This window comes from Nyctibius grandis, chromosome 2 (genome assembly GCF_013368605.1).
Source record: "Nyctibius grandis isolate bNycGra1 chromosome 2, bNycGra1.pri, whole genome shotgun sequence".
In the NCBI taxonomy this organism is placed as follows: domain Eukaryota; kingdom Metazoa; phylum Chordata; class Aves; order Nyctibiiformes; family Nyctibiidae; genus Nyctibius; species Nyctibius grandis.
In genome coordinates, this window is record NC_090659.1 from 28795284 (window position 1) to 28822952 (window position 27669).

A 27669-nucleotide genomic window follows, 5' to 3' on the forward strand; every position below is an offset into this window, starting at 1 on the left:
ATTTCAGTCAGGGTAAAACCAAATGGACTTGAACTAAATTATGCCAGTATAACCCCTTAAATAAAGCCAATATGCTTGATATCATCATGGTTTTTTGCCTTCCTGTAAAGGAATAGCTATGACATAACTCCATCTAAACTAAATTGATTGGCCTTTTTCAACCAAATCTAACTTGAAATCAAGTCAGTCTGTGTGCCAACAAGAATATAAATAAAAGAACTATTAATTGATTTACTGCTCCTGAAACTTCCCTTTATATATACTAACTTTTTTTTAATTAGGAAAGACAATATATTAGACCAAGTATTTGGAAGTTAGAAAAAAACGGATGCATTCAATAGGGCTCTGATCTCTATAGGGCTCTGATCTCAAATGCTCATCTACTTTTTTCCAAACATTAAGGGTAAAAGGCATTACCTCTGACTGTAAATTTTACTTTCCTTGTACACTTAAGTCAAGGCAACCCAGAATAACTTGCTGGTACAATCCTGATTTCTTAAGAGGGGTGACTGAAATGAATTCAAGATGGCTGTCTCAGTGCACAGCCAGGAGGAGCTGCTTGACAAACAGGCAGGCTGTCCGGGAATGAAAAGGGTGTCTGCTTCTGGCTAGGTGAGCCACGTCCTTCTGCTTACTACACAACAGCCAAGGCAGCTAGCTCAGATGTGGCCACCTACATCCCAAGAGGCCTAACAGCAGGTAAGAGGAATCCCACCTTTCATTTTGATAAAGTGTCTAGCACACATTTTGTGTTATACCAAAATTTATGCAGAGTCTAGTGTCCAAATCCAGAAAAAACTAGAATCAGTAAGTCCTGATTTTCTGCTAGTGCTGAGCTTGCAACATTTCCCTTAGAAGTTAGGGGTAGCATGTGGAACCCTGCATGCTGGAAAGTCACATCCTTAGTTCATAGCACTTACTCAAGGCCCTGAAGTGCCAAAAATGCTTACTCCCATCCCTTGAGCTTCCCGCTTCAGAATCTGTAACTCATTATGTAATGATGGACATTAACAGCAATTTTTAGACATAAGAAAAATGTCTGCCAAACCAAAAGTATCACTGATAGAGCACGACGAATTCTGTTCTAGTAGAGAACTTCACTGGTCCCAGCAGAATTAAGGAAGAAACAAAATCTTTTCTCTGTCAGGCTTGTCCTTTCTGTGCTACAAATCGATCAAACAGGGCAGATACCAGCCAAGTCATCTTGTTTGGTGTCAGCTGTATTTGGTGTCAGCTCTACATCACTGTACTTACCCTGCTACAATCTGCAGTCATGCTGCGCGTATTGAGTGCCAGAGACCTTGGGAGGGAAGGTATGGAAACATCGCCTCTGCTCACAGGACCCACGGCCCCTTTCAGATAGCCTGCAGTGGCCTCCGTGTCGCTGCTGTTCAGCGAAAGAGTGCTCCCTCTGGGATGGAGAGAAGAGTATTAAAGCATTATTGCTCTGAGCAAACCGAGGCAACCCATTTAGCAAACCACTGCAAGAAAACAGCCACGGTAACAGTTTGCTAGAACAACATTGCCCTGGATGAACTGTCTGATCCACTGCAAGGAAATGGTCACCTGGAAAGAAAAACACAGGCAGGGGTGACTTACAATTTCTTTATACATACACCAGTTTTCAGCACTTCTACCAGAACTGCGAATAGCCCACATGGGCAGCTCTTGTCCAGGCTGTAGAAGCTGCATTTGTCCATATTCATTTCGAACTGCATTCGCATGCCAACAGCAGGTGCAACAACTCATGTTAACACTTTCTACTAGGCTGCTCCTTAGTTTAAAGGAAAACTACGGTGACGTGACAGTTCTGGCCACTTCTGCAGCTGATGTTAATGCTCCAGAAAGTATAAAATCCTTAGCTATCTGCTCTCCATCCTCTCTAAAAAAACAATACCTTGCTCACTGTCCTATTTATATTGCAATAATGACTCTTGACCGAAACTGGTCAATTCTTTCAACCATCTTGGAAAGCTAGGAAAGCCAGATAAGTCTTTTTGCCAGGTTTTGTGTTAATAAAAGTGACAAAAAAGCATCTGTGATCAGCATACCAGAACTCAATTGCTGTCTAATACCACAACAGGCAGAAGTTTTTCCATGGGATATTTTCTATTAGAAAATATTGATTAGTCCACGTGAACATTGAGGGTTAGAAAGGGTAAGCTGTCGCAATTTTGACCTCTGGAAACAATGAAAATTATTTTAAAACGTATTTCAATGCATTTCCGATTTAAGTTTTATTTTCATTTGAAATTTGATTTGCAGTAAAAATACAAGTTCTTGGCTGATCTACTCTTATTTCTCCACAAACATCAGTTCAAATTTTTCATTTTTCTTCACAATTTAGAGAAACCTCAAAAAGTCTTGCAGGACAGTTACAGTTCTGCATACATTCCTACTTACTACTTTAAAAAAAAAATAGTGGTAAATAGGAATTGATGCAGGAATTGCAGACTTTTCCATATGGAAAATACAGTGTCAGAGGACAATGGAAGTGCAAATTTTCTGGAGAAAATTTTTGCAACTTACAGTACATTTTCAGCCAAAATAAGCTTGCTTAATAAATATTTCTAATCTACAGGCATCTTCATTGTGCTGGACAGCATCTAAATTTCACCTTCACTTGGTTTAGGCTGTCGTATCATGTTTAGAGTAACTGCAGTAAAAATCTTCTCTACCACAACGGAAATCTTTATTAGAACTACTGCTGAACTGAGAGAAAATGCTCTGGAACACAACGGCTCCTCTCTCACCACTACATCAAGCAGTGAGCACAGGCTCTGAATCCACATTGGTGGAGTTATTGAAAACAAGGAATACAGAGGAAAAACCCCAAACACCAGGAGTGTCTACAAATGTTGTGCAACCATGTTTTTGTCTTTTAGTGAGCATATGGTAACCTTTTTAACAATTACTATCCAATTTTGTATATTGAAAACCATAGACAATGCATAATAAACACGCTCTTATGCATATGCACTTCATATATATGCACTGCTACTTTTTAATTTGATGAGCTAGTGATCAACAAATCCTACTAAATGTGCTTTGGTTGAATTTTAGTCCTATCTGTCTACATTAAGATGTACCTTTGGTGCTGCAAAGTCAGAAAAAACAAGGTTACTGGCTGTTATCTGTATTTTATGAAAGCGGTTGGACTTAGATGCACACAACTTAACTTCCAAATCTATCAGTGTACAGCAAGTAGCCAAAATGTTGAAAAATTGAGTTTTGTTGCACGTCACACCACTTTTGATGGATTGTTGTGACTTTCTGACACAAAAATTGTTGTTAGGGAAATTTTTTTCTCACTGTGTAAACTAATGTAAACCAAGAGAAGTGTTCAGAAGTGATAGTGGGCTGGGATAAAAGATCTGAAAACATGTTACAAGGGGTTCTGCAGGAGTCATCAGTCAGGCTGAGCACTTGCACATCAAACCTGCTAAACAGACCTCTGCTGAACTTTGCCCTTATTTCAGTCTGCTATTAAGAGAGAGGTTGAACACATTTTATACACATATTAAGCAGACAACAACAGAAAAATGTTATTATAACTTGACTATGACAGGCATTTCCATGTTGTAGACAAGACCTCAGTACGATGGGGTAGTGTGCCTGTGTAGATAAGCCTGAAATTCCTATACTATTTCTTCTAGAAGTATCCTGATGCAGCCTCCCACTTCGTTCAGCTTCAAAATCAGTAAACATTTTTGCTGGAGTAGAAATAAACCTGTTGAAGAAATGAACTCATGGCCTGGGACTCCCTATTCCCAGCTCAGTACATCTTCTCTTAAAACCAAAATATTTAGGAAAAAAAAAAAAATTCTCTCAGTCACCCTGCTGGTAGGTGAAATACTACTAATTCTGGCAATTCAGCTAAAAAGATGAGGGCAATTACAAAAAGCAGAAATATGCAGGAAAATCTAGGACAGCTACAGTGTAACAAGATGTTGTTATATTCTTTTAATTTGAAACTCAAAACACTTACAGAGGGTAGCCTGGGAAACTTTGCTGTTATTATTAATAATTACTACTCAGTTCTATAAATTAACAATAGATGAACTAAAGCAAGCATCCTCAAATATCTAATTAAAGTATTTAACCATGCACGTACAAGACAGCACTTTTCATCCCCCTGCTGTGAAATATGAGCTGCTCCTCAATCCTTCCACAAACTAATATTTAGAAAGTGCCACATCTTTATGGCCATAGACAGTAAAATAATTCAGCCCCACTACCAAAAGCATTTCCTGGCAACACAGCTGGGTTACTGGGTTCTTTGACAAAGGGCACCAATTTGGCCAGGTGAGGATGAGATGACAGGTAGAGAAGGAAGTTGCCATAATGACTCAATACCCCTAATTTAGTAAATCCCGCACTCTGGCTCTGGGTGAAAGCTAGAAATTGATGCTTTATGTGAAAATCAAGCAAGGCAATTAAACACAAAAAAAAAAAAAAAAAAAAAATCAAATTATGAACTTTCAAGAAGATTGTCACCATCAACTTCAGGCATGTTGCAGAACATCCAGCAACTGGGTTTTTTAATTGTAGGTAACAAAGGGAAGCAATTTCTTGCTTAAACAAGAAGGCTTGTCTAGGGGTGAATTAAACTTAATGATATTCCTTTTACCTGATACCTTGTGTTCCTGTATACCTATTTGGAGTCTCCCAGGAACACTGTTTTAGAGCTAGAAATTTCTCTTGGATCTTACAGCAAATTATTATTATTTTTCAATCCAGATTGTAAAATTTCTAGATGTGTGCACCTGAGCAAAGAATGTGGGTCTACATCCAGTATAGACCATCCAACTGAAAAAGCAAAAAGTGAACTAATTTTTGGCTTCATTTTGGTGGTGGCACATGAGAGGAATCTTGCACCTGGCATTTTATAGTGCTATCAACAGATGCAATAACAGAGATCTCTTATGCCCAAAAGAATGATAAATAGAATTCTATTAGAAATAACTGGGACAATAATCATGGAAAGAGAAGGGCAAAGAGAATCTTTGAAGAAGAAAATACAAATTATAATCAATTAACATGTCATTACCGAAGAAAAATTTTAGAACAAAGGGCCTCAGTTCTGCAACAGGAACACAGCTCATCAATTAAAAGCCAGATAACAAAAAACAATGTACTGACAGCAATCACCAGCCGAATATAAGGAGAGAAAAGGATGATGGATGGAGATAATTTTTAGTTTTTTTCTTTTCTTTTCAAATTAACATAAGCTCTGCTTCTCAGATAGTATGAATGCTCAGCATTCAAAGACACAATGCAACACAGAGGACTGACACACACCCCTAAGTCAATCCTGGCATAAACTGTACCAGATTTCTGCTGCTCACCTCTCAGAGCAAGGCGTTGACTTGCCACTGTGCAAACTTTGGGTTTCAGCTTCTGAACCTGTGTTCCTTTCACCTTCATCTTTTGCATTTGTAATTTCTCCTTTGGTAACTGCCCTAATTACCTTCCTGATGAAAACAGGGAATAAAAGATATTAAAAGTTGTAAGGCTTTCCCCAGGAAACAGCAGCCTGCCTGAAATACTGTGATGTGCGCATTCCATTAATTTCATCTGTCTGACCCATGGACAACTCTGGATATAAGGGTCAACAGAACACCACATCTGGTTATCAAACCGATTCCTATGAACAAAAAAAAAGTATCATATTTGTTATAAACTGCTTTTTAAGACCCAAAACATTAAAACATCTCTCCTACTCAAAATGGCCACTTCAAGCTTTGAAACAGAAGTGCCTTTTGTGAATATTCATCTCTATTTTATTTTTTTACAGTTTATACACAGCAAAGTATTTTTGCCTATGTGTATTTTCCCCTAGCAAATTACACTATATGTATTTTCTCTTAAAGATTTCTTTACAGTTTCTACAATTATATGCATCAATGCCCCAAACATGTTATTTTCTGAAAACATAACATTATCCCCTTACCCTGCAATATGTGGCCTAATATGACAGAAATGAAAGAAATTAAATAAAGTTTTGAAAAGCAATAGTATTCTTCATAGACTTACAAACAGCAATAGATTGTTAAGTTATCCCATGATACTAAGTGTCAGCAGGAGTTTGCCCCAAAATGGCTTTGCTAAAACAAATCCACTCATGACATATATGAATGGGGAACCTGAGGGAGGAAGAAGGAGCAGGGAAGGAAGAGGAGGAATAGTGAGCTACGTCTAAGAGAGACCACAAAATATACTAGGAAAAGCAAGCTTAATTCTTGTAGGATTAAATTTCATCTATGGGAAATGTTACTATCAGAAAACATTTTAGGGCACAAACTGAAAAAGGCTGAATACCACTAAAATAAACAACAGACAATTATAAAAAATAATTGTTTCTCATAGGGGAATATGACTACTAGATTTGCACAAAGGATTTAAAAGAAAAGAAGATTAGAAAAGTAATCTTTAATGCACTCTTTCTATAGCTACCAATTAGCATGATTTAGAGCAACATCTAGGGTCCTGTTATAGTAGATGCCCTAAGCTGGTTCTTTCTTCACCTTAATTTGAGAAGCCAGAGGCATTCTGATGCTCTTTTTCCCTATATTGAAGAGAGATAAATCACTCATGTTAATTTCTGGAGTCACTGGAACAAGTAATTCCACAGTCAGCTCTCCTTAGAAGTAAAAAAGCTGTAGAAAGCTATCTACCCACCCTATATTTAGGATCCATAATAAAGCATGTTCTTTCTTCCAACAAAGTTTTCCAACTACCAGCCTGTGGAGCTCCAGCCATGATATGAAAGGTCATCCAATTTTTCTTCCCATTCACCCAATAGCCCCAAGTTACGTCCAGACACCACTCGTGCAACTGTTTATTTAATGCAACTGTCCATGTCCCCTGAGAGTAAGCAAGCACTCCTCTAAGGGTATAGCCAAACTGGTGTTACAGATGTCACTGAGACTGCAAGATTACCAGCAAAATATCTGTTTATTCACTGTCACATGCACAAAAAAAAGGCAATGCCTGACTGTCAGACCACATTTGCACAGCTGGAAGCTAAAGGAAAACTTGACTTTTGAGCAGAACCGATCAGCATAAATAAAAAAACAGATGATCCAAATAGTATTTTTTGCATTTGCTTTCAGCAAACCTGCCTTTAGGGACACCGTGTTACTTCTGAGTATAAACAAGAAATATCCAGAAGTAAAATTATCTTTTTCCTGCTACCTTTATAGCTGAAGAGTAATTACTGCTGCATTTCCTAGGAAACAGCAGTCTACTTACGTTAAGTACGCTTTTAAACGAAGGCTGTTTCTAACCCTGGTAAGTTTGAGGCTGATGTGAAACGCTGGAGAAACTCCAAAGAAAATCCAACCCACCATATATAGCTGTTATCCGATTTATCGGTTTCCAAAAGAAAAGGCTTTACCTTATCTTTCCAGGTCCGCTGAAGACTGATTTATGTCCAGTTGCAGAGGAGACTGATACATCTGGCCTTTTTTCTTCAGTCTCTTGGGGCTGGTCCTTAAATGTTCTTCCTTCATCCTTACTGGAAACTGTATCTTCAGTGGAAGGGAAAAGAAAAAAAAAAAGTGTAAATGTTTGCGCAAAAAAAAGGCAGCATATATCAAACAACCTACAAAAATAGATTTTCCATTTTTCAATATTAAGTAAAACCATATAAAATACCATGCAAAAAAAAAACCAACCTTGGGCGGTTCTTTGGCTTTTGCTTTTAAAAAAACCCAACTTTAAGTATCTAGAAATGTTTCTCATTATCAACTCTTGTCTTGAACTATGCTTCTGAATTTATCACTGACAATATTTAATAACCAAAGGACCTGAAATGTAATTTTGTGGTGTCCAGTATTTTCTGTGTTAAACGAAAGAATGTTTTCCTAATTAAAATGCGTGTTCAACTAGGAGTAAGGTGTGGGGAAAATGGCTTAAATATAATTTTTAATATATCTATCAAATAACAAAGTACCAAATCACAAAACACCCAATTTGACAGACTGCATAATACCAAAACCCAAAGAACGTTAGATACTTGCCAGTTTGACAGCTTCTGAAGCACAGTGATATTGACAAGATCAGCATTTTGCCAGGCAGTATATTTGCACCAGGCATTTTTCCAATGGCAGTAAACCAGTCCCTCTCCCTACAAACTGCCCATACCCATCACCTTCCTACTGAAAGTGATAAATGGTACATCTGAAAACAGGCTACCTATACCTAGAATAGCTTCTGTGTGCACAGTGAAGCAGTTAAGTGAAGACAGAAGCATCAGCGTTCAGGAAAAACTCCTATTTCTTAAACTGGTGGTCCTGTGGTACCATGCAAAGTACCACAGCAGCTCACAGACATGGTACACTTGCTGTGCTTGGTCAAGACGGGCAGACTGTTTACTGCACCTAAAAGTGCAGGTGCAATTTATTGGAGATACCTGGGCAAAAGGAAAGTCAGGTCAGAACTGAGAAGTACCAAGTAGTCTGGATGTAGCCCCTGCTCCAGCATACAGCACAGGAGTTAACATTTATCTTTCTTATTCAGAGTTGAAAAAGAAAAAAGGAATACTTTTTACACACCACCATCACAAATAGGAGAGCCAAACAAAAAAAAATGGCTGGGTTTAGATCTCTGCATACAGCCAAACTTCCTGACAGGAACTGAGAATGAACTTTCAGAGCCTCTGCTGCTGGCTTTACAGCTGAATAATACTGACCACTTGTTTGGACAGTGAGATTTTAAGCAGCTCTCTATCTCCACAGAGATACTGCTTCATTCATCTATACCTTACCTTACCTTTCCTATATATATATTAATCATTCACAATTCACTGCACAGTAATACCCAAAATATGATATTAAGATTAAAATACTGATTATACTTACACCATCAACAGTGAAGAATAAAATACAATACAAGTCAAACACTCTGGAAACAAGGTTTGAATGTATTAAGAACAAGCAAATCTCTCTCTTGTGGTCCCCACCTGGGAATTTGCGTAGGATAGACTGTCTGACAACATCGGTTCCAAGAAGATGCGATTGTTTGAAGCGCTTTGCTCTTTCTTCAAAAAACCATTCTCCTGTCACTATCCGTAGCTGTCTATACAGGGAAAATGAAAAAAGCCAGACACATGCACATTAACAAACTTGGCCAACCAAAACTACTTAAACCCTTAGGTCATCATGCTCACAAACTCTGGACAACATTAGCACAGTTTGAAATACAGAGTAAAAAAATTGATTGCAAAGCTTGGGATAGTAGGACACAGAGCAGAAAAATAATATCATCTTGTTTTGTGAATGAAAAGTAATTTTCAGTACATGGAAATTTACTTAGCAGAAAAGTGTTTCAAACACATTTAGCAGATTGCTGTAGAAAACATGTAACATACCATCTCCCTAGTCCTTTGGATACTGAACTACTCAACCTCACAGCTTTCGTTATCTCCCAAAATGGCAAGAGATGTAGAAACAACAGTGGATGGAGGGAGAAAAACCCCCACGAAAGCTCCTGCCAGCCAAGTCTGCAGTTCATGGACCCAGTCTGGTTATATACAGGTTGCTGCAAGCCTATATATGTTTTTCATCTCTAAGCTTCATATGCTGCCACTATATGCAGTTTCTTCACATGACAGTGCTGTTATGAATTAGCTATGTGTTGGAGTTCAGAGCAATGAACTTTTGCCTTGCTACTGTTCTGGATAATGCTGTTTTTTCTGGTTTCAAATTCTTTTACCTATAGTAACAACAAAGAAATCCTGTACTGGCATTGCTGTTTTCCATAGGTGTATTTTTATGGTGATTGCTAGCCTTTTCCTGAATTAGTTTCATTATGGTAAAGCATCACCATTTCTACTGCCTCACTACATACAGTTGATGGCAAAAGGCTACTAATCATGAATACTCAAATAAAAAGCAAATAAACAAACTAAAAAAAAATACATTAAAAACTGATGTAGCTCCAGACATGCTCCTGCTTACTTTATGTTCAATAAGAAAACTTATTTTCAAACCTATACCAGAAAAGAAATCATCGAGTCTCTTGGGCATGAAAATTACTACAGATAAGGTTTAGAGCACTGATCAATATCTTTGCTATGAAATTACTTTTGAGTCATGCCTGAATGGAGAGTCTGGCTTGGGAAAATACTAAAAATTGCAGAATAGGATCCTACCATTGGTAAAAAGACCCTAATACAATCAGTTCTTCCTATCCTATTAATGAATCATGCACCTTTGCATGAGTCATTAAAAAAAAAAAACAAACAACAAAATCCAAAACATGTGCCCACAAGCATAGAAATAGAAGATTATTGCCTTATCTTGTTGTTGCAGACTCCTAGTGACAAAGCCCCATATAACTCATCATCACAATCAGTCATTATGCAAGGCATTAAATAAAATCTCTACGTTTCCACTCAGAATTTTTAAATTCCTTTTGTTAGACACAAACACTGGAAAGGATTCACTGCATTAGAAACTATGCATGGTCTGGCTAGTATGAAAAACAGTTTTTCTCTGAATGTGTATTTTCAAAATTCATTTACAGTACACACTTCTCTGTGCAGTTATTTTTATACCAAGGTTTATAGCTAGTTTAATGCTTTATATCCAACCATAAACCTTTCAGACCTTTGACTACGCCATCATATTCCATTGCAATATAAATGACATATTACACTGCAGTATGAACGACATGGTTCATTCATTTTTTTCCTCAGCTACTCCTGGGTCTGACCATAAAACTCCACAAGTGCCATTTTCCCTTTGGATACAGGTTTTATTCATCCCTAATATCTTTCCAGCCATGCTTAACTTGATCAAGGTCAGACAGGGCACTCCCCACCCCCTTATCCAGACAAGCGCCATTACCCTTCTCCAACCTTGGGACAATCTGAAGGAGAAGGTGTGACCTGCACCCAGGGTTTCAGCAGTGTGGGATGCTGCCCCACACAAAGCTACAGGCTTTTACAAGCAAAAACTTGTAATTATATCCACACCCAACCCTGAACTGTGCCACACGCTTGGGCTGCTGTGGTTCACGTAGGGGAAGCCTCTCTGCCACAGGGTCCCCAGAGAGCCATCTCTTACATTTTTTGGCCAGATGGCAACAGTGATGAGGGGAAGAAAACCTTTCTGGTGCCTTCTGCATCACAAGCGCCCAGGGGACCTCAGCCTGGGTGGAACGGTGGCTGAGACCAGCGTGTCTGCTTGTTTTACCATATATTAGTCTTATAATCTGATGTGGAGATTCAATCTTGCAGCAGCAGGACCAAGGGCTCGAGGAGGTTCATGGGGGCTGGAAAGATTGAAGGAGCTACAGCCAAAGGAAGAATGGTTGGGACAGCTGTAGGAAGCGGCTGGGAAGGAAGAGGATGGAGGGCTGTGGGCTGCGAAAGGAAGGATCAGCGGGGGTGCTGCTTGTGGAGGGAGGAGGACCTCTCGGGAGGAGGTCCTCCCCCAGCATCCACCCCTAGGAGAGGGCCTTCCTCTCCTCCTCCACTCCACTGTGGTATGGGTCACCTGCACCCTTAGAGCTCGCCATCAGCCTCCCTCTCTCAGTCCCCACTCATCCCCTGCCATCCCAACAACCTCTCCCACTCCTCGCTCTGGGAGCAAAGCAGCCTGCAAGATGGGAAGGGCTGGCACCAGGCTGGGGAGCGAGGCAGGAGTACTGTGGAGCAAGACTTTCTCTTCCTCCCGCCATCCCCTTGGAACAGTAACTAGTAACCCCACACATCTTCCTCACAGTTGCATAAAGCTGTTCAGGGAAGAGATAGGCTTAATCTATTTGGGCAACAACAGTTGATCACTGTATCTTCTGGCAAAGGATAAAAAAGCAATCTACTTCTCTTAGTAATCTCTCTCTGCAGGCTGTAACCTGCCACCATTAAATAGCCCCTAATTATGCAGCTGGTTCCCTCTTGCTTAGCCAAGGAAGTTCGGGGTCATCGCTGCGTGCTCTGGCAAACACAAAGCAGACTCCCAAGGAAAGAGGAGGGTGCGAACAACCCCTTTTGCAGGCCTGAGCGGGCAAGGGAGTGCGACAGCTGCTACACTGATGGAGCTGAACCGCGTGCTGGTTCAGCTCACAATGGTAAACTGAATTGCCCATCTTCTTCATCTGGCTGATCTTGTTAAACAGTAGTAAGATGCACATTTTAAATTGAGGTGCCAGCTCCACGGCAGGGCAACTTTGAGAAGCCCCACACCCATTCTGCTTTGACTTCAGCAAGAGAACCAGGTCTGAGGTAAAACACAGACAACTCCCTCAACTGAGGGACGAAACACAGCAAATAAAGGTATTGCCTTGTTTTAGTCAAGTGTTTCACCTCTCTAGCCAATCCTGTTACCCACAGCGAAGGGGAAAAAACAACAGCCACCAATAGCCAGCCATGGTGACCATCACATGGAACAAGCCTAGAGGCCTCAACCTTCCCTTCAGACCTTTGTTCTTATTATCATCCCTGCTACTCAGTCTTGGGATCCTGACTTCAGCTGGCAGTCCCCTTTTGTGAAAATGTCCTTACCCAACAGATCACCTCTGCAAAAATATCACATTCTAATGAAATAAAGGGAAAAAAACTAAGCTTTGCAGCTTTGAATTTCTAGTGCACTAATATTGGATGTATTTTTCACGTATACTGAACAATTCCCAGAAAGATTAGTGTTCATGTCAGCTTAATCGTTCATACATGCCAAGAATACCTATTAAAACAATTTTTGTTCTACACATAAATAGAAATTAATTCAGATTAAATGATTGCCTAAGTCTCTGAATTGAAGTTTAAATTTCATAATTGCATTTGACATTCTGAATAAAAAATTGAAGAACAAGACCTAAACAGTCTTGTAATAATGTTATTTTCATGCATTTATAATTATGACAAAGGGAGACTGTCTTTCCTACTGAGATAGTGCATCTTTCTTCTATTTCTGATACAGGACTTAAATGAACCCTTTCCACATAGATAATTGTTTCAGTGGGAAAAGAAACGAGGGCATTTATGCAACAGTACACCAAATCAGTGCTCGCAGGTTTGTTTTTTGTTGTTTTTAAAATGGGTCCAAGGTCCATACTGACTGTAAATCATGGTATGTGCCTGCATTTTCTTTACTTTCCTTTCTCAGTTAGCACGTAGCATAAAAAGTAAAAAATAGGTATGTGTTCTACCAAAACAGTGTTTAGACTAGCCTTCCAACTTCTTTCTGAAGTTACTGACTTCAGAAGTCAGTAACTTCAGAAAGAACAGTGTTATAAATGGTAATAGCAGCAATTTTTGCATGATTGCTTTTTCCTATACTCAAAATGGCTAGGGAAATTTTAAAGAAAATCACATTCAAGTAGGTAGGTTTAGTACCAAATACTTCAGGTATCAGCTACAGTACTTTCACATTAATTACTGATCCACCTACTCACATCATCATGTGAGAGGGAGTACGTTGTGGTTCCATGCTGCTTCTCCTTCTATGATCTCCTGCTAAACAGAGTAACTTCACTAATGTACTGCTCAGTTTAAAAATGGAACATAACCTGTGGGCTACCCATATCAAAAACTCAGTTTGTTATTTTCCACTCATTTTTGCAAGACACTTCATGGTTAAATGCCCAACTACAAAAATTCCATTTAAGATGGAAAGTCCCAATTGTTACTTTTAATAATTTATTTTGGGAAAAACTATATTCGTAAAACAGTTCAACTATCCATTTGATCATCCAGCTTAACCCACATTCACAGTAAAGGAGAGAAATTCAGTCTGGCTTCCTTTTCCTCTCCTGTTCCTCAAGTATTTTACTTCCTCATGGGGAGTAAAATTTGGAAAAAAAAATGGCAAGACAAAAGGCTGGATAAAATGCAGCCTATACATGAACATACCAAAACATACACACTCATCTTTGTACATATTCAATTCCACATAGTATTTTCTATAACATAAATTAATTCCAGAGTAATTTTTAATATACTGTGAGGCTATTAAATAGAAATTTTTGACCCTGTTAAAAGAAGGCAAACCTGCTTAGAAGTTACTAAAATAAAAAGAAATTAAGAGAAATCTGAAAAGCAGTTGCATACTAAAATGTTTGAAATGCCTCTATTTTTAGGCTCCTAATGGGAATAAATGTTACTAAGCTACTGATGAATTTTCATGACATTTTTAGACAATATAATTATTTCAAAGATGAAGATAAATTTCCCATTACTGCTTTGTTCTGCTGTAGTAACTTGGACCACCTAGACATTTTATCTCACCGAACTCAATCAAAATAAATGCATTATTAGCAGATATCTAGACACATTCGTAATGAGAAATACAGACAGCATCAAGATGCAAAATCAGCTTGTCAGCAGACTGCTTGAAGAACTTGATTTCCCTCAACCTATTGATCATTTTAGATACCAAATTTAAAACAAATACTCACCACATTTTAAGAAGATGCGGGGAAAAAAGTGACATTAATGGAAAGTTTCTCTTTTAGCATGGGTTTGAAAGCTCCTGATGACCTCAGCTCCTTGTATGCAGGGAACGGAGCAGAAACCTTCCTCTTTCATCAAGTGTGTACTACATACAGGTTCGATTTACCTCATTAAATACTACGATGTGACCATCAAACACACAATCACATAAATAACGACTGTCTTGGTTCTCTGCCCTCAGTAACTGCAGAACTAAGAATTTGGCAGAAGACTTAGCTCTAACCCTTCTTGACCTTTAAATGCTTTATCTCACAACTTTATATTCCAGCTATTAATAACTGCCGTGGGGGGAAAAAAAACAGTTATTTTCTCTTTATGGATATTCAAGTGGAATATCCTTTTTCAGTAACTGGAAATTTTAAGACAATTTGTGGATAAACCTCAGTTTGTTACACTTAAAAATACTGATTAACATCTCTTTCTATTCACATTCAAATGTCCTTCCTCAAATTCACTAAATGTCTTTTTGAATGTGTTTTAGAATGTAATTAACGTGTTGTAATGCACTTCCCCATCACCATAAGCTGTTTTTCAGGCAAGTCTGTCTTCGGGGAAATGGCAGATGAAATGCTTTAAAGATTGTTTTGGAGGACAGAACTCAGATTCACTTGTTGTCAGACTAAGACGTTCTGGTTGACAGATGAACATTTATATTGTATTATTAAACAAACTGGTATCTCACCCCTACAGCTACCATCATGTTACTATGTAATTTTTTTTATTTTGTTCAGAAAATAATACTGTGTTTTACTATATCCTTAAAAATGAGCATCTTGAAATTACCTGATCCTCAAGTCAAAGTCAGAATACTTGCAGTTTCCCATCATTTTTTTTTTACTATCTTTTGGTAGCTGGACATAAAGCCACCATAAATGTTAAAGCAATGATAACATTTGATCCCAGGCTATGTGACAGAATGTCCTTTTGCTGTACTAGACGTATCCCAAACTCCTGTGCTATGAGTAGATAGGCAGCACTCAAGGTGCTCAGAAGGAAGGAAAGGTCAAAACAAATTATATGAAGCAACAGGCAGAAGGCTGGCTGATATTATCTACATTTTCTTTTATTGCCACAAGATGTTATTTGTTTCAGCAACCATTTTGGATTATCTGTGTAATTCAATGGATTTCTGCAGTGATTTCTGCAGTAATTTCTGTAGTACTTGCCAATTTCTCTTTGAACACACCCAACACCCAGAATCAGACCTTCTTCACTGACACCAGATGTAATGCAGCAGGCTTCCCAACCGTTCTGAAAAACTTGTTTCTGAACATATTCCTGCAGGTGTAACTGATGACTACACAACAGGACTTGTACAGGTTACTACCATCACCATCACCCTAGGCGGCACTTAATAGACATTCTTGAGGACCATTTTGGCAGAACAGGCAAGAGCTAGTATAGCACCAAAACTGGAAAGAGTTCACAAAGGCCAAGAATCCTTCTACCTGCCTTTTAAGGGTCTCACAGTATGTATGACAACATTCATATACATTATAACAACACTATAACGTGAGTCTGCTAATGGAACACCACAGTAGGTGCTAGAGTCTCTACAGATATCGACATTAACCTAGTCTAATTCATCAAGGTTGCTAAAAGACAAGGACGGGGGAAAAAAAAGTTTCCTAACACTTTCTGCAAAGCCACTAGCACGGTGAAACAATCCAGTTTGACAGACACAAACACTGTACGGAGATCAATGCTACAGAGCTAAAAGTTTTTTGCCCTCCTCCTGCATTTTGTTTGCTACTCATACAGCGTAACTGTCTCTTAACACCGGATTCCCGTTTTCTTTTCCTTGCCATCTGCCTTTTAATCTTGCGAAAGGCCCTATTTGCATTAACTTAATCAGCTCCTCCTTCAAATGTAATTTTAAAAGCCTAAAAATTCTAATTTTCCCTGCATCTCTCACTTAAGTGAGACAGAGGAAAACAGAACTGAAAGAATTTAAATTATGCACAATGATTTAACTGAAATACCTATCTCACACTTTCATCTCTATACTGCCCACACAGAAGAGAATCTCTCTGTGTATTTCTAGCAGTGTAAAAGTAATTTTACAGATCATTAACTGTCACTATAGTCTTGCAAAAACACTGCATGTGAACAAAAAGAAAGGACAGAGAAAGATTTCAATTTAATAAAGATAGCCAACATGGACAAAACTTCAGCACTTGCAAAGTTTAGCACTTTGCAAACAAATTACACTATGGTTTGTAATAACTTAGAGGCAGGCTTCAGCCAGAACTCGTTTGATGACTGCTAGGACCGCCGCTTGGCATACAGAATTGCAGCACAATCACAAGAAACAGGTGTGGCATATGTTTTGAGAAATTACCTCATCCATCTTTCACAGCCCCAAAACAGGGCCATCTTTACTGATGTCATCATTCCTGAGAGAGGTTTATCCAACCTGTTTTCAAAACAAGATTCTGCAACCCCTCCAAGTTATGTCAGTATTCATACCATCTAACCTAAATCCTCTCACTGCAATTTAAGTATCACATTTTCTTCTCCAAGGTGAGTATGTAGAACAGCCTGTGTGCCTCCTCAATGCAGTTGCCTTTTGTAGATTTAAAACTCAGTTATTTTCAGTTTTCTCTTGCCTAGGCCAAACATTTCCAACTCCTTCCGTTACTCTGGACATACTGTGTGCTTGGCTTGTGATCATTGTTTTCTGCTGAACTTTCTCCAGCTGGCCAACATGAAATGTGCTACACAAAACTGGGCAGAGTACTCTACATAAAACAGGATTGTGTCACGTATTTTACAGGCCATAATTCTGCTTGTACATCCCTGTGCAATGCTGGACTTTTCTACAGTGGAAAATACTGTTGATTCATATTCAGCTTTTCATTCAGTACAATACCCAGATCCTTTCCTAAGGAACAGCTGCATAAGCCGTTTTCATCCTCATTCTATGTTTCTGCAGCTGCATTTTTGCTCAAATGTAGTACTTCCACATGCCCGTAAGGAGCCACCACTTGCTTTTCCTTCAAACCACTTCTCTAAATTGCAAACATCACTATGAATCTTAATCCTGTCTTTCAGCATGCCTGCAGCATGCCTTAGTTTTATGTCACCTGCAGCTGTAACTGGCAAACTCATCTGCTGCATCAAAGTCCTTAACTAAAATACTTAACAGTAAAAAGCCAGGAAATATTCTGCTCTATACCACTGGTGAGTTTTTTTGAGGGAGGTGGTGTTTTTTTTGCTTTTGGTCTTTTTTTTTTTGGTTGGTTGGTTTTTTGACAGTGAAATGTCCATAACTACTCTGAGAATGGAGCTTCATAATTTTCCAGGCAGGTCTGCAATCACACTGACAGAATTTATTCCAGGGCATAATTCCCCGTGTTTATCAGCTTATTAGAATGGCACAAGAGCAAGTATAAAAAGGTTCACTAAGTCAAGTTATAAGACATCAACAGATCCTCCTCTATTCAGGAGGTCTGTCACCCTATCAGAGGAGGAAATTAAATTGGTTTTGACATTTGTTCTTGAGCCAGCTCTTACTCATTGTCCTGTGATCTTCTCTCGGCTTTCAAACAGCACAGCAATAATTTGTTTCAGCATTTTTAGAGAAATTAAAGGTAACTTGACAGGGTCAACAAATCCCTCGTTCTTCCTTTTTTCATTTTTGAAGAGTAGTATTGTGTTTGCCATTCTCCACTTTTTCAGCTCACCTGCACCCCATCATTTCTGAAAGGCACATCACTGAGATCATCTCAGGAACTGGCTGAAGCAAGGTACAAGCAGCTCAGCCAGGCCCCTACCAATTTGAAAACATTCCACAAAATCAAGCACTTGAACATGTTTCATCTTAAGAGGTGAGACATTGTCCTCTGGATGTGCCCCACTGGCTGCAGAGAAGGTTAAGGCATCTAGCTAAAAACAGATGGTAACCTTCTAAAGCTAAAGTTAGAAGACACAAACCCTAAACTGCATATCCTGATGTATTAATTTTTCACTAACTGTCTATGTAGCCAAAGTCTGATGTAACTAGAAATTTGGGTTCACTCTCTGATACAATTTACAAAAAGCCTTATCTTCCTGTTCTCATTAGTTTGATTGTGTAAAAAAACAAACAAAAAAACCACCCTCTGAAATTACTCTGATTCTTTCCCCCTTTAACATCATTATTTTATCCTGTCTTTTTCTTATACCATCCAGTTCTTACATTAGCATACATAATTGAGTTTTGTTGCCCAATACACCTCTCCTTTCTGTCATGGTTATCCTACTGAGTCAAGCTACAAAATCCCATATTACCATAACAATCAAGTGAATTATTCTTCCAAGTGTACACCAAGTAAATATCTTCGAACATATAACTTCTCTTTTTGTTTCTTCACTTGACAGCCTATGTTAAAATACTGATTCTCTGCTTTTCAGCACTGTGATCTGCTACCCTTCTCCTCCATTCCCCATGCTCAATATTCCAACTGTGAGAAATGCGATATCCCTTTTTGTTTTACCTCCCACCATAGCACAATTTGCTTCAGAACGTTCATTAATAGAGATATTATAAATACAGCCCTCTCTCTTTATGCAGAGATGTTCAGTAACTGTAAACACAGGGGAAAAAAAAGGATAGAAACATGGATTGAAGTGCTTGGATTCACAATTTTTACATCTCTTTCCTTACAAATCCACCTACCACGTCAGTAAGAACATACAGACCTTACTTGTTCTTAACTCTGTTTTGTTAATTTTGAATTACTTGATTCTTACATTTATGTCTTCATAATGTGAATAGATTGTCACTGGCTTGTAACTGATTTTCTGTCATTTTCAGAGTACCGACAGCTTAGTATCTGTGATGTTTGCAGCTTTCTTTAGAAAGCAAGCTAGTTGAAACTGGTTTGGAACTGGAAAAAAATACTGCAAAATACTGCAGCAAATAAAACCACCAGATAAGGCTCTTCCCTTGTGTACTTGCTATGCATATGCTTTTGTGCTAACGGGATGTAAAACAGTAACACCAGCACAAAATTACTTATTCAGTGGTAATCTCTAAACGTATTTATGAAAGCTGCATAACTTACGCAATCTTGGCACACACTGAGCACTTCCACTGCCCATCAGTTCCCACAACACGACATTTATTGCAAACTCGAAGTTGGCAGGTTTGGCACAGGTCTCCTCTGTCAAAGATTAAGCCCAGGCTTTTCTGACAGCGAACACAGACCCTGCTGTTGTCCTGTTGACAATGACGATTTCCACCTTTCTTTCTCACTTCCAGAAGCTCATTTTTCAATTTCCTACAAGTAAGAAAATACAATCTTTTAATTTGGAGATACAACTCAATGATCTGTAAGAATTTTTTAACAGATTAAGATCTAGCGCTAAAAACTACAAGACACAAATAAGTACAATATAAATTTTTTTTTTATATTCACTGTATTTTTTGACACACATATGACAAAGACGAATAAATCTATCCTCCACCTCTCAGACATGAAGACAAGAGGAAAATCTTGTGGTAGATCAGTATAAGTAACTGCAGAGAGCTGAGCAGTTCTGGACAATTGGTGAACCATCTTTGTTTGTCCCTCATCAATAATTCAAGTCATGCTGAGCCCAGGCTGACAGCAGCTCAAAACTGGGACTATCCTGTGCATCCACAGAAGGAAAAGAAGAAAATCTTTCCTGCAATTAGTGTGCATTTAATACTATGCCAGTGTAGAGTTAGCTAGGAATGCACATGCAATTCTGCACCAGCTATTCAAAGCCTAAAAAAACCCCAAACCAAACATCTAAATAGATAGTGATGTTATGCTGTGATGCTACAATTTAAAAAAAAAGGAGAATGTTAGTTTAAATAACGCGACTTGCAGATTACCAGTTCTGCCACTGACTCTGCAGGATAAAAATATTTGCATTTAAGACCTAATTTTGAAGGCTGCAATTTCAACGGTGTATGAGTTGGGTCCTTAATGAGAAAACAGCCATAAGTGAGACATAACTACTGTATTTCCAACAGCAAAAAAAGGAATTTGAAGATAAAAAGTCAGGAAGGATGACAGGCGAGGCAGTTTTCTGTGCCTATCTTCCCAAACCACGGACTCAAGCAGGAATACATCATAACTCAAATCTCTCACTAATAGCTCCTTGTACCTTGATTCCTGACCTCAACTCCAGAGCTTTCCTCCCCCACCACAGCCTCTAGCTCTTACCTGTCCCACCCCAACCCACAGAACCATCTATGCTGGAAGGGAATATATTGGAGGCCAACTAGTCTAAACTCACAGCCAAAGCAGGGCCAATCAGACTGGGCTGACCAAGGCTTTGTCCAATTGAATCTTGAGTAATAGAGTAACTCCAGGTAAAGAATCTACAGTGTCTCTGGGCGCCTGTTCCAGAATCTGACTAACTTTATGGTTTGTGTTTTTTTTTTTTTTAAAAAAAAAGCCTTCTTAATATCTAACCAGAATCTCACACATTCCAGCTTGTTCCCTTTACCTCTCCTTTCACTATGTACCTCTGAAAGGAGTCTGGCCCCATTTTTTCTATACCGTCACACCAAGGGCTTGAAGACAGCAATCATATCTTGCCTTTGCCTTCTCTTCTGAAGGCTAAGCAAACCCAGTTCCTTCCGACTCTCCTTCTATGTCATGTGCTCTAGCCCTCTAATCGTCTTGATGGCCCTCCACTGAACATGCTGCAGTATGTGAATGCCCTTCCTGTTCTGGGGAGCCCCAAACTGGGAACTGTATTCCAGATGTGGTCTCACAATTGCAAATAGAGGGGATAATCACTGTCCCCAACTGCTAATGTATGTGGTCAAAAATTGTTATGTCTTCTCAACACTTCTCAGCTGAAGCTCCATCCACTCAATCCTCAGGCTCCTCTTCTCCTCTCATCCACCTCAACCTTTTCAATAAATAGCCTACATGTCCCCTGCTCTCTCCAGGCTCTTTCCTGACTTCCCCTCCAGCCAAATCCCTCCTATCTTAAGCTCCTCCATCCTTTTAAACCCTTCTAGCGCTCCACTCTACTCCAGATTACCTCATCCCCAGGGCTCCAGCTCAGCAGCTGCTAGAGTTCTTTCACTTTTACATGCCTGGGTGTTGCTGTGTCCCCATTCCCTCACCCTTCCTTCCCTGCTCTCTTTCATGCACTGCCATCAGCCAAGAGCCTCCAGATTCCCTCTATGATGAAGCACTCCAGCTCACTGAAATCACAATCTCTGCGCACACATAGATGCTTTAAGAGGGATTTAAAAAACCTGGCTACCGCCTTCACCTGAAGATCAGTAAAAAGGTGTCAGGAAAAAACCACTTTGGGAAGATAAAACCAATAAAAGATTACAGGTTGCAGCCCAGTGAGGGAGGCTGACAACATTGCTCAGGCCACCAGGGACTAAGGTCTGACAGAATTAGGTTATTTGTGGATACATTGCCTTGCTAAAAGGTTGGCTAGCATTTTGCTTCCCACTGGGATTCCATGAACAACAGCTGCTCTGCAGCCACCTGGCCTGCAGATGCTCAACCTCTGACAGCTTTTGAAAAAGGGCATGTCCAATCCCTCCAGGCAGCAACTACAAATCCTGTCAAGCATTTTCCTCTACTGGCCTCTATCCCAAAGTGATTTCTTCATTCTGCTTTGGACCCTTCTTCTCCCACATGCAATCCAATCAGCCTTTCTCTCATGCCATAGCCTTTGAAAGTCCGTCTCGGGTTCACAAGGTTTCTTGGTACTTTGCTAATTGTTCTTGCAGTTTATCGATTGCACCTTACATCTACCTACCTCCTGCAGAGATACACTTAGTTACAGGTCCATGTTCATTTTCTTCTTCTCTCAATCAGCCAGTTCCAAATGCAGATGAGTGACCTGCACCACAGCAACTGACAACCGCGCTGCAATATTGCCATTGTGCACAGGGAATGCAGATGATCACCACTTTTGCCACCCCCTCCTTGGATCTACTCCCTAAACAAGCCTCCCTTCAAACAGCAAGTCAATTTATCTGCTTCTTCTGGACTGAGAACTAAAGGCAACCTGCCTCCCTCCCCCCCCACTACTAGAACACTCTCGACCACATCATTTTAAAAGAGATACCACCTCTATCCACTTGAATAACAAAAACACCTTTCAGTGCTTGTGAAGACATCTAATTACCACTGAGGTTATGGTCACATTTCACTAAATATCAAACAACATTCACAAAATGTTTGATGATTTACTGTCTCCCCTCTCAGCAGTCTGAATTTCTCAGAGACAAACTACTGTACTACATGACCCTTTTATCTTAATACAGCCACTTTTAGTACCAACTGATCTCAGGGAAATTCGTTAAGATGGGATCATGCTTTCACACATTGAGAGGTATTGCAGCACTTTCCAGGTTCACCCCCAAAGTACTCCCTGTCACAGCTGAGCGTCATTCCTCACCAGGAACTCTTAATCTGGCCAATACTTGGTGCTTTTGTCCCTCTCATCTACTTTTTGTCTTTCTGAAGCTTGCTGAAGTCATCCACTTGCCTCTACACTGGGTCCACCCAATGAACAGTGCTCAGAGCTGCAATGGGGATCGCTGCTGTCAGGAGACTCGCAAGCATGAAAAATGTGGATCCAAGAAAAAGAAAAGGAAGGGCAGATCCAATCTGCACCTGCCACCTGGATCACCACCTTCTGCTGCACCCACCAATTTCTGTTTTACCTTCCCCCTGTGAGCGGACGGCAGACAAGGACACACTGTCCAAACGGAGCCCTGGGACTGCTCCTTGCTTCCATGTGGCCGCTTTGGCATCTCAGCCACTCCTCTCTTCCTACTCACTTCTCATAAGTCAGCTCAAACAGTTAGTCTAACTTGCTGGTACAGATGTGACAGCTATGGTTTATGTCTAAGTATAACAAGTAAACATTAACAGATTCAGCTTTACTCAGGTTCCCCACACAAAACTCTCTCTGCAACTGTACTGGGTTTACATGGTAAGGTTTTGGCAGTTGGGGGTCTTCAGGGGTGGCCTCTGGGAGCTGAAATGAGGGGCTATGCATTTGCAGGCAGAGCTGATTCCAGCTGGCTCCAAAACAGACCCACCGCTGGCCAAAGCTGAGCCCATCAGCAATACTGGTGGCACTTCTGTGATAACATATTTAAGAAGGGGGAAAAATGCTGCACAGCAGCTGTGAGAGAGAGAGGAGTGAGGAAAATGTGAAACAGCCCTACAGATACAAGGTCAGTGAAGAAGGAGGAAGAGGAAGTGCTCCAGCTGCCAGAGCAGAGATTCCCCTACAGCCTGTGGAGATGATCATGGTGAAGCAGGTTGTCTCCCTGCAACCCATGGAGGACCATGCTGGAGAGATGTCCACCCTGCAGCCTGTGGAGGACCCCACGCTGGACTAGGCGAGCATGCCCTGAGGGAAGCTGCAGCCTGTGGACAGCTCCTGCTGGAGCAGGCTCCTGGCAAGAACTGCCTCCCATGGGGGACCCACACAGGAGCAATCTGTTCCTAAAGGACTATACCCCTGTGGAAAGGACCTATGCTGGAACAGGGTAAAAGTGCAAGGAGGAACGAGCGGCAGAGAAAAAGCGTTATGAACTGACTGCAACCCTCATTCTCCAACCCCCTGCACCACTTGGGGCAGGGGAGGAGATACGAGAGTCACAAGGAACGAGAGGAACCAAAGAGTGAAGCTGAGCCTGGGAAGAAGGTGGGGCTGAGGGGAAGGCGTTCTCAATTTTGTCCTTGTTTCTCTGTATCCTACTTTCTTTTTAATTGGCTATAAATTAATTTTCCCCAAGTCAAATCTGTTTTGCCTGTGGTAAGCAATCTTCCTGTTGTTATCTTGATCCATGAGTTTTTTCATCTTATTTTCTCCCTCTGTTCTGGTCAGGGAGGGACTGGGAGAGCAGCTTAGTGGGTGTCTGGCAGCCAGCTAAGGTCAATCTATCACAGCCTCCTTTTCCCCTTCCTGGCTGCTTGTTTGTTCTGAGTCTCCTTCAGCAGCAAAACCACCTTACTAGTACTGGGGAGACAACTTAGTTTCTGGAGAAGAAGACGGCAAATCAGCCTTAAACACTCTGCACACAATATGTTCTCTCATTGCTTACCTGCCTGTTACCAGAATTTCTTCTGGTCACCAATCCACAAAAATGGCAACTTAGGCATTTGAAAATCTTGGAATTTTTGAATCCCTTCAAAATCCTCTTCCCTCAGAGTCATATGATTGATTCACCACTAAAATGATACTCAAAACTAAAAAATCATATGTGGTTCCTTGGGTACATTCAAGCTTCTCCTTGCAATCAGAAAGGGCAGGCTTTCCTCTTCCCTCCACTCACTCACAATGAAACCTAAGAGAACTCAGATGCTGTGGGCTAAGAAAAACACAACAAAGTCTGAGGGCTTCTGACAGCATGATAGAAGCTGGTAACACTGAGACATTCTTATTTCAGCTGGAGCACAGAAACTGTCTTCAGCTAGCTGGACCAGATTCCTGTGAACACAGAGTATTGGCTATCCAGTCAGAAGGGAGATATTACAAGCAGAAGAGTTCAAGGTAAGCAACTAAATGCTATAGGTCCTTCTAGATTCTCTGAAACACAAGAAAGGAGAGGGGAAACATTTCTGTGGCACAAAAATCAGAGAAGTGCAGCTAAATAAATACACCTGGGCTCACTTAATTTCTCAGATAAATATTATTTCTCATCCTAAAGCCATATCTTTTCAATAAAATAGCTGGTTCTAAATAAGAATGCGTTTAACTTATTAATACGGAAAATTCTTAGGATAATTCACAGCATTAGGGGATGAAGAGCATCCACAAGAACAACTTTTACACTATACTGCCTCAAATGTTGCTGAGGTCTTCGGAAGCTTTTCTACAATTAAATGCACCCACTGTTACATGCTTCATTCTAAAACCAGCATTCAACAAAGCCTTACTCGGTAAGGTCTTATTTTAAAATATATAGAGGAAAAGAACTGCTAGAACTTGCCAAACTGCTTGAGGCACAAGCTCCTTCCCTGCACAAGCTTCATCTTTCCAGTGCTAAAGTCCACACCAAAAAATCACAGAATACTTAAAGGAAGGGTCTCTTGAGACCAGTCTAGTCCAACCCTCCTGCTCAAAGCACAGTAAGCTGTATCGGGTTGCCCTGGATTGTTTCAACTGTTTCCAAGGATGGAGATTCCACAACCTCTCTGGGCAGGCTCATCCAGTGTTCAACAACCCTCACAATAAAAACATTTTTTCTTCTGTTCAGATGCAATTTCCTATACTTCAGTTTGTGCCCACTGACTCTTGTGCATTCACTGGATACCACTCAGAAGAGTCTGGCTCCATCTTCTTTAATGCCCATTAGGCATTTATACACATTGATAAGATCCCCCTGAGCCTTCTCTTCTCTAGGCTGAACAGTCCCGGCTCTCTCAGTCTCTCCCGATAAGAAAGATTCTCCAATCCCTTAATCATCTTTGTCTCCCTTCACTGTACTTGCTCCAGTATGTCACAGAATCACAGAATGGTTGAGTTTGGAAATGACCTCTGGAGATCATCTGGTCCAAGTCCCCTGCTCAAGCAGGGCCACCAAGAGCCAATTGCTCAGAACCATGTCCAGACAGCTTTTGATTATCTCCAAGGATGGGGACTCCACAAACTCCTGGGGCAACCTATGCCAGTTCTCAGTTACTCTCACAGTGAAAAGTGTTTCCTGATGTTTAGATGGAACCTCCTGTGTTTCAGTTTGTGCACACTGTCTCTGGTCCTGTCACTGAGCACCACTGAATAGAACATGTCTCCATCCTCTTTGCACCCTCCCTTCAGGTATTTATATATTTTAATAAGATCCCCCTAAGCCTTCTCTTCTCTAGGCTAAACAGTCCCAGGTCTCTCAGTCTTTCCTCACATGAGAGATGCTCCAGTCCCTTAGTCATCTTCATGGCCCTTAATTGGACTCTCTCCAGTATACCCATGTCTCTCTTATACTAAGGAGCACAGCAACAGCTTATCTATGAGGATCTTATTGGGAGACTTCCCTGAAGTCGAAGCAGACAATATTCACTGCCCTCCTCATCTACCAGGCCAGTCATTTCATCATAGAAGTTTATCAAGTTGGTTAAGCATGACTTTCCCTTGGTGAAGCCATGCTGACTATTCCCAATGATTTTCTTGTCCTTAATGTGCCTAGAAATGGTGTCCAGGATTAGCTGCTCCATCACCTTCCCAGGGATCAAGGTGAGGTTGTCTGTGTCTCTCTTGTACTGGGGAACCCAGAACTGGACCCAGGACTCCAGCTGTGTCTCACCAGGGCTGAGCAGAGGGGAAGCATCACCTCTCTTGACCTGCTGGTGACACTCTGCCTAATGCAGCACAGGATGCTATTGGTCTTCTTTGCCACAAGGGCACATTGCAGGCTCATAGCCAACTTGGTGTCCCAGGACCCCCCAGGGCCTCTTCTGCCAAGCTGCTTTCCAAGCAGCCAGCACCAAGCCTGTACTGGTGCATAGGGCTATTCCTCAGCAGGTGCAGGATTTGATGTTTCCCTTTGTTGAACTCCACGAGATTCCTGTCAGTCCTTTTCTCCAGTCTGTCAAGGTCTCTCCAAATGTCAGCACAATCATTTGGTCTACCAACCACTCCTCCCAGTTTTGTATTATCTGTGAACTTGCTGAGGATGCACTCTGTCCCATCATCCAAGTCCTTAATGAAGATCGTAAACAGTATTGGCCCCATTATTGACCCCTAGGGTACACTTGCTGCTGGCTGTCCTCCTGGTAGACTTGTCACTGATCACAATCCTCTCAGCACAGAAGTTCAGCCAGTTCAGTCTGCCTCACTGCCTATTTACATAGTCTGTACTTCATCTCTGATAACATCCTCATTGACAAAATGGTGTGTGAAAAGTCTTGCTAAAGTCAAAATAGGCAACATTGGCTGCTCTCCCCTCATCTACCAAGCCAGTCATTTCATCACAGGTTATCAGGTTGGTCAAGCATGACTTCCCCTTGGTGAATCTATGCTGACTATTCCTGCGGACCTCCTTGTCCATCATGTGCCTGGAAGTCATTTCCAGGATTAGTTGCTCCATTACTTCTTCAGGCATTGAGGTAAGGCTAACCAGTCTGTAGTTCCCTAAGTTTTCCTGCTTGCCATTTTTGAAGATAGGAATGACATTTGCTTTCTTCCAGTCCTCAGACACCCCTCCCAATCACCATGATCATTTAAAGATTATTGAGAGTAGCCTTGCAATGACATCGGCC

General features: G+C 40.6%; 1 protein-coding gene across 1 annotated transcript in view; it reads right to left on the bottom strand.

Moving 5' to 3' along the window:
• SYTL5 (synaptotagmin like 5) overlaps positions 1–27669 on the bottom strand; it is a 60224-nt gene that overhangs the window by 23281 nt on the left and 9274 nt on the right. Inside the window, exons 2-6 of the mRNA XM_068425512.1 lie at positions 19507–19722; positions 8966–9081; positions 7400–7532; positions 5349–5474; positions 1255–1411 (exon numbers count right to left, since the gene is read on the bottom strand). Coding sequence (XP_068281613.1) covers positions 1255–1411; positions 5349–5474; positions 7400–7532; positions 8966–9081; positions 19507–19722 — 748 coding nt within the window. The remainder of the gene's footprint in view (positions 1–1254; positions 1412–5348; positions 5475–7399; positions 7533–8965; positions 9082–19506; positions 19723–27669) is intronic.